Genomic DNA, 12,426 nt, shown 5'->3' with positions numbered 1-12,426 from the left:
AGTTTAACTCACACTTCCCCCCTTTGAATCCTGTGTTGGTAAATTCACTGTCTTATTCCTAGTAATCATGTTCATCGCTGCTGCTGCTTCTTAATTACCAAAGCGTAGTGTAACCCAGTGTGCTTCTTCTTATGCCAATCTCTTCCGATGCTGCAGTTTTGTCCTGGCTTTCCCATGTCAATCTCAGTCCCAATAGTTATTCATTTACTAAGTTTTTTAAAATTTCAACGTTATCATAGAATACAACCTCAAGCAGTTCTTGCAAGTTGATCGTTTGACATCCTATAGAATTCCCATGAAGATGGAAGTACGGAATAGGTCGATCGGTCTCACGTGCCCTGCTGACCATTGACATCTCCAGAAACCAATCGGAAGTCGGAAGGGAAGAGGCTAGGATCCATCTGCTGATTACAACTATGAATTCTCTCTGGAAGCTCTTAAATAAACATAGTTGTCATAATGCCAATCAGAGCTACAAATCCTCTTTAGCAAACTTCTCAGGAGACACAAATGTACCCCTGGGACTATGGTACAACGGCAAAACATCCAAATTATCATCCCAGAAGTAGCTGGGTTTATCATTTTCTTTTTCTAATATACATAATTACAATCAAGCCCCCCAAAAAGGTACTCCCTGGTATGTACTTGAGCGTATTGCACCTCGTGAATAGAAGGCAGAGATTGATTAATACTCCAATGATAAGATTTCTATATGAAGGAGAACCTTGACAATGGCAATCAACATGCTTCATCTATTACTATATTAAGCTATTACTTTTTGGCGATCAAGATACTAAAATTGGTAAAAGGCTCAATTGTTATCGATCTTCGTACAATAACACCAGGATGGAAGCTACACAGTTCTTGAAAAAAAAAAAGCACAATCTGTTAACTTTTCCCATTAGAATTAGGGAGCAAGGAAGTAATTTCATCCACTACTCTGAAAATGTGAACCTTCAAATGTTGTTTCTTAATTAGCTCGAAGATGCACACGTCAAACTTCTCCAGATTATGAGCTTTAGCAAAGGCCCCCCAACCGCCACTCAAAGCGCCGCGATTGCCATAATAAACATAGGTCACAGCCCATCGCTCATCATTCTCATCCCACAATGTAAGAACCTGAGATATTCTTGGTAGATGTGGTTGTGCGAAAGAGCCAGGAACATTCTGTATCATTTGTTTATAGTTAGTTAAGCATTGTAAAGAATGAGTAAAACAGAAACTTTTTACAGCTATAATAATTGAGCAAACTATAAGTAATTTAGAAAAAGATCTAAAATCATGGAATAAAAGTTGAGAATTGACTATTTGCCGCACTTAGTTTTGTAAATGTCCAGCAGACACCTCCAAAAGTTAAAAAGCCTAAATACCCCATTTCACTAGTCATCTCAACACATGTCAAGTCTGGTCCAATCGACTAATGGATGATAAAATAATTATTTTCATCTAAATGGGCCTATATATTCAAATTTACATATAAGGGCACGAATGAGTTTGTCGCAATCTCAAGAACATACCGATGATCTCAAATTTGTACTTTGGCTCTTGGAGGTCCATCGTGAAATGATCGTTTAAGCATAATAGATCTATATTGCACAAAATGAGAGTTTGAGGGCATAAGAACTAATATATCTATATTGCACAAAATGAGAGTTTGAGGGCATAAATAAGTTCTTCGGATCTCTAAAAGCACTCTAATGAAGACAAATTGGGCAGGAAATCAAGCAGCTTGCTCTTGCAGTCAGCAGCCTATCTCATGGGCTACAAGCTGAAGCCAGTCAAGAATTTAATTGAGAGAAGGTAGCAGATCTTGTGGCCTACAGCAGACTCTTGTGTGCTCAGGCAGCAGTGTTTAATGGAACTACTGGAATCCGATCAGCCACTCCCAAGCAGCTTGTTTCCAATCGAGGGTTGACCTTCCAACAAGGTTAATGAATTAAAGGTGTTTTCACCTTTTAATTTAAATTTAAGGGGTGGCTTTTAGCTCTTTACCTACACATTATAAATGTGAAATAAAATCCAATTTACCTCTTTATCCTTGTATAAGAGACCCCAATTCTTCATTTCAAAACAAACAATCTCAATCTCAATTTGCATTCTTCTCTTGAGATCTCTTATTCTCTTCTCTAAGAGTTCTAAAATGTTGAATGTTCATCACGTCTCCAAATTTGAAGTGCTCTTATTTTGAGAAGAATTTTGTATTTTAAAAAATGATTATTAATTGCAGCAAAAGGTGATAACCCTCACCCTGAAGGCCCCTCCAGGACTGCCCCATGCGATCTGAAATGGAGGTAAGCCACAGAAAGTTTTGCCTAGTGGCCCTTTGCATGGGGGATGTTAGGTGAAAAAAAAAAGCACATGAGTTGCACAAACATCATCTTAAAGAGAAATTCCAACTCTTTCCTTGACCTTGCGACTACCCTGAATTCCACATGAGTTTGTCAACAAATTTTAATACCTACATGTCGATGATGACTAGGTCGAAGAGGCGTGTCGACTAGCTAAATAGGTACATTAACGAAGTCCGACAACAACACGTAGGGGATACTCAAAAGGGGTGTGTTGAAACCTTGAAAGAACGTGTCTACTAACTAACAAATCATGATCCATGTCGTCAATTTGATCATCCTATAGAATGGAGCCACCGCCAAGTCGACGAGCTCAAAGTGACTCGACTAAAGGATTTGTTATTGGGCAATATAGTCATGTTGAGTTGATTGAGCATTTTTTGTCGGGCAAAAAATTGAGATTGTGAAAACAGTTGACAAGGAAGGCTTATCAAGGTTTATGGAATTGTGCTGAACTCCAACATACATATGCATTAATTGTTATATTTCTAGCCTAATATTGTTAGTTGTCTGCCAATTTGCCATTATTTTTCTTATTATAATGCACCTTAAGAGTCATACGTTGTAAAGTAGGAACCGGAGGTTTCAAACTATGTAAAATCTCGTGTTACCACTTCTTTGTAATGTTTTATATTTCCACTATATTAACTCAATTGATTGACCTTGCTAAGTATTAGCAAGAGAAAAAATCTTTAAATCTTCAAGTCAAGCATTATTCATTCCCCTCTAACTATTTGACATATCATCTTACAACAATCCTAACAAACTAGAAAATCTCGTAATTCTGATTCTATTTTACTAAGGTAGATTCGAAGTCACAAGCAACATCAACAAATGCAGTAGTTTTTCATTGGAACTCTTTATTGAGCCTTTTGGATCTTATATTAGCTTCCATTTATATGGGGATTACTGGAAATTGATTTTCATAACTAATGAAATCAAGTGAGGACATAGGTGATCTATTTTAAGAGTAGACCGTCGAAAGACTAATTTATGTATGTGGTTTTGATTTGATTCAATTACAATCAAATGAAGGTACAAAGCTCATATATGAGTGTAGTTTATGGATGTGAATATCTGAGCACTAACTCTAGTATATGCAAACATTAATTTGAGTGAGACCAGCTTGGAGGGAAAAGTTAGATTATGAAGTTTGGCTTCATTCTTAATTGGGTAGCACTCAGCATAGCCCAAGGTTTTAAGCTTGCTGCTGCCAGACCTTAATTAAGGTGGGCAGCATGCCCTTGTGTAGCTAGAGCCAATGAATGGGTCTCCTTTAGGGAGCCCAATTGGGCAGGAAAGAACAGCTTGCTCTTTGTGTGTCCAGCAGCCTATCTCATGGGCTCCGAACTGTAACCAAATAAGAATTTAATTGAGGGCAGCTCATCTTGTGGCCTACAGCAGGCTCTTTCACGCTCATGCAAATGTTAGAATTGAAACAGCTGCTCACAAGTGTCTTATCTCCAATTGACCATTAACTTTGCAATTAAATTGATGTATTAAAGGTGTTTTCACCTTTTTAATTTAAATTCAAGGAGTGGGTGGTCTTTTCACCTTCACATTATAAATATGAAATAAAACCTTGTTAATTTGTGCCCTTGAACTTACCTCTTCATCCCTATATAAGAAACCTTAATCCTCTAATCCTTTTCTTGAGTTCTCTCTTCTCTTCTATAAGAGTTCTAAGGTGTTGCATGATCATTAAGTCTCAAAATTTGAAGTCCTCATAGTAAAGACAATTCATTGTATCTTGGAATACAATTGTCTATAACTTGTACTTGAATGGGACAATATTGTTTCAAATAGAAAGTCAAGTCTCACCTTGACCTCACAATTAACCCAAAAGGATGTGTCATCTAGGCAAAGGGGTTTGTTGATGAAGCCCAATAACTAGACGTCAAAGACTACTAAACCGAAGAGGTGTCTCAACTAGCCAAAGTGGTGCAACAAAGTCCAACAACTATGCATTGAAGATTCCTATCTTGAAGGGTGCACCAATTACTTGAAGGTGTGTGTTAACTAACTAAAGAGTTGGATTCAGATCGTCATTCTAATCATCCCACCATGTTGAGCCGTTGAACTCACCATCCAAAGGAAATGATAAAATTTTTATCATATAGAGATTGGCTAATTATTAAATGAATTGGAAAAGAATGAATAAAAAGGAGTATTTTGTCATAGCAAGCATGCATAGTGCAAGAACATTTGCACTTTAACCATCTAGATAAATGGAATTATATGGACAACTTGTTGTCTAAACTAAAACTAAGGAACATAACCCCCACAAGTGTGGTGTAGTGGTAAAGAACTCAAAGGAACAAATAAGAGGTCGAGGGTTTGAATCCCAAATGGGGCAAATATCTTAAAGGCCAATATCTAAGTGTGCAAAACATGTGCTCTGAATTTACCCTAGATGAACCAAGAGGATGGCCGTCTACCACCAGGATTAGTCAGGCAAAGTCCAAACACTCAGATTATTAAAAAATAAATAAAACTAAGGAACATAACATTGAAGGATCTAAGCAAAAAAGATGATACTGAAATGCACAAGGTTTCCACAATTTGTTATCCATCCAACCATTCTGGTAGAATCATGTTACAGACCAAGGTTTAAAATTCCGACCCGTGCCGAAGTTTCGGTCTCAGACCGGAACGATACGGTTTCGGTATCGTATCGTGCCGTGCCGATACAGTTTCAGTATTTTTTTTTATTTATATATAGTAATTATAAGATAAATATATTTATAATGCATATAAAAATAAGTTGTATATTGATTTATTATAAATTCTCAATTATTGAATAATTTAATATTGTTAGAAAAAATAATTAAAAATAGTTTTATTTAAATAGAATTGATATATCAATAATTTAAATTAAAATGGAAGTATCTATAATAATAATAATAATAAATATATACATTAATACAAGATATTACTTTATATTAATAATAATTATATAAATTAACTATTTATTCATTTAATTAATTATTAATTAAATAATATATATTTTAAATAGTAAAAAAATATCAAGTAAAAAAAATTAAAATAATAAAAAAAAATCAGAATATAAATATAATTTATTAGAATTTTTTTAGAATTTTTAAAAAAAATTTAGAATTTTTTTTTAGAATTTTTTTAAAATTTAAATGAAATTTAAAATAATAAAAAATATATTAGAATATAAATAAGAATTATTACATTTTTTTTAAAATTTTAAATGAAATTTAAAACATTATTTTTTCAGAATATTAATTAATAAAATTTATTAAATTTATTTTAAATTTTAAATATATTTTTTATATATTTATTAGGATAATTTAATTAGGATTTATAAAAGTCTCTACGAAATATCACACATCCTCTTAGGAATTGTTTAAATTAATTAAATAAAATAAATAATTATTGAAAAGAAAAAAAAACTACGGATGCGAGATCGCTCGCAATCATTGCTCGTGATCCCGCAGGGGGCGTCCGGCGACGCATGAAGCGTCGTCGAACGCCTCTAGCGGCGCCAGAAGGGTCGTCGGAAGCGTCCGACGACACTTGAAGGGTCGTCGGAAGCGTCCGGCGACGCCGGCAGGATCGCCAGACACTTTCGGAAACGCCTTCGACACTGCAGAAGGCGTCGCGCGCGACGCCTTATGTGCCGATGACATCACGGGACGCTGCCGGAGGTGTCTCGCATCTCCCCCGACACCGCGAGATGGCGCCGGAGGCGTCCCGCGTCTCCTCCGGCGCCGTCAAGATGGGGACGCCTCATGTGCCGGTTTTAGCCGCCCAGCGGATCGGTAAAAACCATCCGTGTCGGGCGGCACAGAAAGGCATTTTAGCCGCTGTTACAGACAAGCATATGGCATTCATAACAAGGGTTGAGAAAACTGATTCTTTATGAATCAAGCATCTGTAGGTTGAGAAATTGAAACTTAAAATGCATGTCTTCCGTGTATTACTCTCTGAAGATGATAACCTAAACAAATTTCTTTATGACAATAAGAGAACACGTTTGGCAAGATAAATAACTGAAACTGAGCTTACCATAAAAAAACTTGAGTAAACATAGGAATCCTGCATCACGATTAGGAAAAAGGGATTCTTTGACATAAAAGATTTTGCTTTGCAAAGAGCCTTGTCCACTTCTTCTTTAGTCACAGGTCTCCGTTGTGAAGAAAGAGGAGGCATTTTTTGCACCTTTGCCACAACTACATGAAGCATACAAAATAGTAAACACTTCCTAAGAACCTAGCTCAATTAATGATCAATCAAACATACAGCAACAAGAAAGGATGGTGTGACAATAGAAGAAAATATCTATGTTGACAGTAATAGAAATATACGTTCTCCTCGTCGACGAACTTTATTAGGCTTCCGTAATTGCAAGCACTCTTCAATTGACGATTTTGATGTAGAATATTGAGAAGAAATAATTGTTTTAGCAACTGCCACCAAGTAAGCTTTTGTTTGATTAAAAAATCTAGGGTAAGAATAAGACAGCCATATATATACGAGAACACATAATTACTTGTTTCAGCATCTGGGCTTTTCATCGATCTTCTAGATGTCAAATTACCAGAATAGAATATCTCCTTTGACTTAGGTTCTTGAAGGCAATTAATACTTCTCATCTTTCTCTTTTTATCAATACCTGGACCATTATTTTGTGAAAAAATCTGTGTATTTAAGGCTGTTGCCTCCCCTTCTTCCTCCTTCACACAAATAATGTCAACTTCCTGCTGGGAAGTTCTAGAAACAATAGCCATCTCTTCAGCGGGTCTTGGCTCGTTAACATCAGCAACATTTTGAGCATGAGGCCTGGCAAGAAAAGCCACCTCCTTTTCACATGCAGTTGCATCAAAGACCAAGACTGAGAAGCAAGAGCATCCATCAAACCGAAACACCAAAATGTCACCAGTCTCGATGGCATGGTCTGTGACAAACTCCTTCCATCCACTCTCAAAGCGAAGCCCGTTTGAGCTATCAACCAGTTCCACATCCCACACATTGCCACTGGGACCTCTTAAAGAAACCATCCTAAGTGATTTGTTCCTTAAATGCACTCGAAAAGCTGGTGGGATTTTCTGCATAGATCAACAAAATATTTTGAATTGAACAACTGCCCATTCTTCAATATTCAGTTCATACTTGGGGCATGTGATGTATATACAGTCATTGTTTGTGCTATGTAAAATTAACTTAATGCAAGAAATAGCTAGCTGCTTGTCTACAATCAACCAATCATAAATAACACCAAAAATCATCCAAAATGTAAAGAACAATGCAAACTCAGAAGGCCATTCCGTATATTCCATTTGAAAAATAAAACAACCAAGAAATAGAAGAGAGGAAATGAAATATTATTCTTGTGCTTGATTGACTTCTCTGAAATCTTGATCTTTTATACAAGAAAGCTAAGAAAAGGGCAACATATAGAAGAGATGGATTACCAGGTGTTGGGAGGTCAGATCAGGGAGGAAAACCTTGATGAAATGGTGGCTTGGGAGCTTCATCACCTCCTCCGGTTTGCTGCACATATTCATGATGTTCCTCTTTCTTTCTTGTTTAATCTGCTCTCTAAATTTTTTAGTTCCCTACTCAGTCTTTCCTAGCCCCGCAAGATTTCATTGGAAGTACAACTTGCTAGCAAAACAATTTCATGTTGATCCACACCTTGTATTCACATTGAAACATGAAAACTACTGAGAGGCAATTAAGAAAGAAACTCTTTCATACACATGAAATAAATTGGATCTAGAAACCAAAAGCCTGAAAAGCAACCAAATGAGGAAGCATTAAGAGTATGAGAAGTCCAAGAGTTATGCATGTTAATTGTTACTCACCTTAACTTTATGAGAATACCAAATCAAACTTAACACTTTCAAGAAATTGAATGTAGCAACCACCTGATGATGTAGTTGTTGAAGGATGATGATAATGAAGTCACACTAATGTCATCATGAAGGTCCTATAAGATCAAATGTGTTACAACACAGTAGTAAAATTTGAGCAATGATAATGCATGGACGATGCACTGCCTAAAGATAGTATTCAAATGTTTGCAAGATTGTCAGAGGGATTTGAAGGTTGAAAGTAAAATAAGAATGGGAAAATCATAAAGTGCACTATGCTATTAAATGATTTGCATTAGAAGATGGTACATTTTCAACTCCGTACCTAGAGCTAAAGACCAGTCCTTTATTTCCATCAAATGAATTATGTCATCTTAGCTTTGACTGCATACCATGACTTTCTTTGTGCAAATGGAATAGCCATCCAATGGATATTCAATAAATATTTCGACAAACTATAATTCTATCATCATGCTTGCTGGAATTTTTTTCTTCTTAAAACCTGATCAACATTTAAAAAGACAACACATGTTTTCAGTTGGATAAGATGCTGGAGTAAGTGTAAGCTGTGCTTAAACTGAAGATATTCTTGTGTAACATTAACATTTAGAGTAGAAACTTAAAATTTTGCCTCTGAAATCACCGTAAAAACTACAGGTGTTTGACACTGCAACATTGGTAAAGGAATTTGACTAAGCAGATGCTCAAGGTGAAGAACCATAGGTGTCAAGGCCACCTAAGAGATGAACTGTCTTCCTAGTACATACTGCATCCTAATGAGAGTGTGTATTGCATTCGACATAATTGAAGTGTCAATGACTTTAAGTCTTTCCAATGGTATCTACTACTTCCATTGATTTATCAGTGAGGGTTCCTATGTCCATGTTCCAAATCTTAGACTATTAGTTTTCCTATCATATTTGCTCTTATCTAACCTATGGTGTGAGAACTCTTGCCTATTTAACACTACACACAAGTTTTCATGAAGATATAACAGTCCTTGCGATACATTACATTCGGACCCTACAACACGTTTGGGCTATTTAACATTCGGCTATTTAACCTATGATGTCCTTGCCTATTTAACATTCGGACTCTTGCATATCTAGCACTACACCTGAGTTCGGGAGATGTAGTGGTCCTTGCCAAAACATTACAGTCGGACCCTACAACACGTTTTTTCCCGGGAAGGACCTAACATTAGCATAATTGTTTAATGAATCCATTCATTAAATATTTGTCATAGTTTTAACGCTTGTTGACAACTTAACGCAACCCTCCTTTATCTAGGCTTGGGACTAACCATGACGGGTTCGTCACAGACAGAGTTATTCAAGAGTAAGTATTATTATCAAGAGTAAAAAAAGCATAATTGTAGGTCAAGTGTTATTCAAACTCTCGAGCCATCCAACCATCGTCGTCTATCGTTTCCTACCATAGTAAAACTTTTTTTCCTAACACTTTTAGGAAAGAAGGAATAAACAAGAAACAATTATAGAAGCAATAAAATGGACTAATTAAGCACAAGATAAAGGAATGGAATACAACATTCAAAACACGAACATAAGTTTTGTGAATTGAATGATGCTAGATATCTTCATTTGAAGTGCATATTAGTCAAGATATGTTATCTCATCAACCATTCAGATAAGTCAACCAAAAAAAACAAAAATACTAAAGTAAATAGTAAATCAACTCATGATCAGTAACGATGTGGCTTATAGACTGAGCACACAGGGATTGGGTTGCGTTTGTTTAAGCATTCATTTGAAATAAAGAGGAAAAAGACATTGTACATGATGATAAACTAATGCCCAATACTATTTGGAACAGACATTTGTACAAACAATTCAGAGTCATCAACCATGAACAGGAAGCAGCAAAAAATAGGAAGTTGAGATATCAACACTATTATCACTCATATGACCAGGGTCGGCTTTAGGCATAGGCTACTAAGACCTATGCCTAGGGCCCCAATAAAATTAGGGCCCATTATATATATATATATATATTGAGAGAATAGAAAAAGATATTAAAAGATTTGCAACATGATCTCATTGGATTTCATAATGATATCTTTGGATTTGCATGCTGTATGATCTTATTGGATTTCCCATATATTTTATTATGTTCCAATGGATTCATCAAAATTCTACCGTTCTTTTTATTCCTCTTATCTATAGAAACCCTACCTTTCCATTGGATTTCTCTTGTTACTTTCCTCTCTTTCCTTTTGGCCCTTTTCCAACTTGAAGCCAATTTGAAGAAGTGACAAGGGGGTGAAACTGTGATGCATAATAACTATTTTTTGGTAAAAATATCTTCTTTTGAATTTTTTTTAGAGAAAAGTTGTTGTTTTGTTTCATTACCTTAAAGCTTAAGCACAACAACTCATTATTTTTCCGGTGTATGATTAAATTTGGTATTATGTAATGAGAATTTTTTTTTTATCAAATTGATGACTCAATCAACATATTGCACTCTTTTTGCTAGAAGGAGTTATTCGTTAATTATTGTTGGATAAAGAAATCAAAGAATGTAAAGATTTAGTGGTAGGATTTCCTTTTACAGAGAATGCAAGATTACTCCAAAAAAAATGAACAAGATGGTGATTTAGAAAAGGAAAGAGGAAAGAGGTTCTTTATTATAAAATGATTGTATAATGATTAAATCATTGTTATTTTTTTTTCTCTTGTTTATAAAAATGCATCCAAAAGAATGTTTATTATATTGTACAGAGTCAAATTTTGAAGTATCATTATATTGAAATTGTAAGATATAAATCAAATTTTTATTCCTTTAATTTTAAATATTTTTATTTTGATAAATTAGTAGGGACTTATATTTTTATTATTATTATTTGTATATAAATATGTTTACTAAAAAAATCATTCTTGTCCATCTCAAGTCTGAATGAAAAAGGGTGAGAGATTTTTTTAAAAAAAAACAATATCTAAACCCTAATCTTTTTCCGCCTAGGGCCTCAACTAGGCTTGAGCGGGCCTTGCATCTGACCAAGGTTTCCATCAAGGACAAGTACTGCCCAAAACAAACTTCATTCGCAATCCCTCAATCCCCCGGAAACAAAGAATCTCACAGGGAGAATGTGGGATGAGAACGGCGGTCAAGATAAAGAGGGACAAGCAACTACTTGCAACCGATCAATCAAATACAACAAAGTAGAATAAAAACACGGATTTGATGATCAATATGCAATCAGTTTATACCTACCTCCATACTACAAAACAATCGTTAGCCTTCTTCATAATCAAATGCATAATTTATGCTTTCAAAAACAGCAACTACAATTTAGATAGTAGAGAATGCGCGGAGAAGGGCATAAATTTGCGAAATATGAAATCTTCAGTTGAGAAAATACTTTACTTGAAAGGTCAGGTCTATGTAGCAGCGGAGCAAGAGGGGGAAGGGCCTCAAGGTTAGGGCGGTCCGTTCTACGTCGACAGGAAGAGAGAGTGAGTGACGAGAGAGAGAGAGACGAGGCGTTCCGTTTTGAGGGGGGAGGATGGACGAGGACGATGGCCGGGTGTTGGCCGCTCAAGGTGGCGAGGAGGAGCAAGCGAGAGGGACTGTGGGAGTAGACGAGTCGGGATTTGGTGGCGGAAGGCCGAAATCACCGTACACCCACCCGCCCACCCAAACCCCAAAGGATGGATCGATGTACGTAAGAAAATCTACATTTTTTCTATTTAAGTTGACTTATTAACAATAATAATAATAATAATAATAATGGATTGATTTTTTTTAAACTGATTTTTTGATTCATTTCAAGCCAGGCTAAACAGATTTTCGCTCCCTTACAGCATCTGCATTGTCTGCTGTCTGTTGTCTGTTGTCTGTTGTCTGCTACCAGTCTAGCGATGAGCTTAATAGTTGGCGACGAGTTCTTGGCCAGCTCCCAGCTAGCAAGCTCACAAGCTCGCCGCTAAGCAACTGTGAGATGAAACATTTAATTAAAAAGAAATCATAGAATAAAAAAAAAATCATCAATTTTCAAAATAGAGCCCATGAATATTCTTCTAAATATTCTGAATACTTCTATAGTTAAAATGTAAATATTTATCATCCTAGCCTGTTTATCTTGTTTTCAAACCTGGACTTTTGAAGACTTTTTTTTTTTTTAAGATGTTCTATTTTTCATGCGAATATTTTCTTTATCAATTTTTTCTTTCATAAAATGATGATCCCCTTTTATGTGCTCTATTCGATCATGATGA

The 12,426-nt window shown here is 35.7% G+C and overlaps 1 protein-coding gene across 5 annotated transcripts; it reads right to left on the bottom strand.

Moving 5' to 3' along the window:
* Positions 1 to 791: 791 nt before the first annotated feature.
* On the bottom strand, positions 792 to 11,865 carry LOC121971535 (B3 domain-containing protein Os11g0197600-like). Of its 5 annotated transcripts, none has more exons than XM_042522854.1 (8): positions 11,576 to 11,865; positions 8,517 to 8,693; positions 8,183 to 8,307; positions 7,790 to 8,108; positions 6,868 to 7,423; positions 6,683 to 6,784; positions 6,384 to 6,547; positions 792 to 1,167 (listed from the first exon to the last, which is right to left on the bottom strand). In XM_042522854.1, exons 4-8 carry the CDS (start codon positions 7,880 to 7,882, stop codon positions 889 to 891), a joined length of 1,194 nt encoding a protein of 397 aa, XP_042378788.1. In that variant the 5' UTR covers positions 7,883 to 8,108; positions 8,183 to 8,307; positions 8,517 to 8,693; positions 11,576 to 11,865; the 3' UTR covers positions 792 to 888. The 5 variants fall into 5 exon arrangements, with proteins under 5 accessions (XP_042378788.1, XP_042378786.1, XP_042378790.1 ...); XM_042522852.1 differs by having other exon boundaries at positions 7,790 to 8,012; XM_042522856.1 differs by lacking the exon at positions 8,517 to 8,693.
* Between the last annotated feature and the right edge of the window lie 561 nt (positions 11,866 to 12,426).

This window comes from Zingiber officinale, chromosome 4A (assembly GCF_018446385.1).
Source record: "Zingiber officinale cultivar Zhangliang chromosome 4A, Zo_v1.1, whole genome shotgun sequence".
NCBI lineage: Eukaryota > Viridiplantae > Streptophyta > Magnoliopsida > Zingiberales > Zingiberaceae > Zingiber > Zingiber officinale.
This window is presented reverse-complemented; position numbering and strand designations above follow the sequence as displayed.

What these genes read in the sequence shown, in the direction of transcription:
- LOC121971535 (XM_042522854.1), bottom strand. Translation starts at nt 7,882, where the DNA reads ATGAATATGTGCAGCAAACCGGAGGAGGTGATGAAGCTCCCAAGCCAC. An exon ending in ATCTGACCTCCCAACACCTG is followed by an intron (nt 7,424 to 7,789) that starts GTAATCCATCTC and finishes TGATCTATGCAG; the next exon opens with AAAATCCCACCAGCTTTTCG. An exon ending in AAGCCCAGATGCTGAAACAA is followed by an intron (nt 6,785 to 6,867) that starts GTAATTATGTGT and finishes ACTTGGTGGCAG; the next exon opens with TTGCTAAAACAATTATTTCT.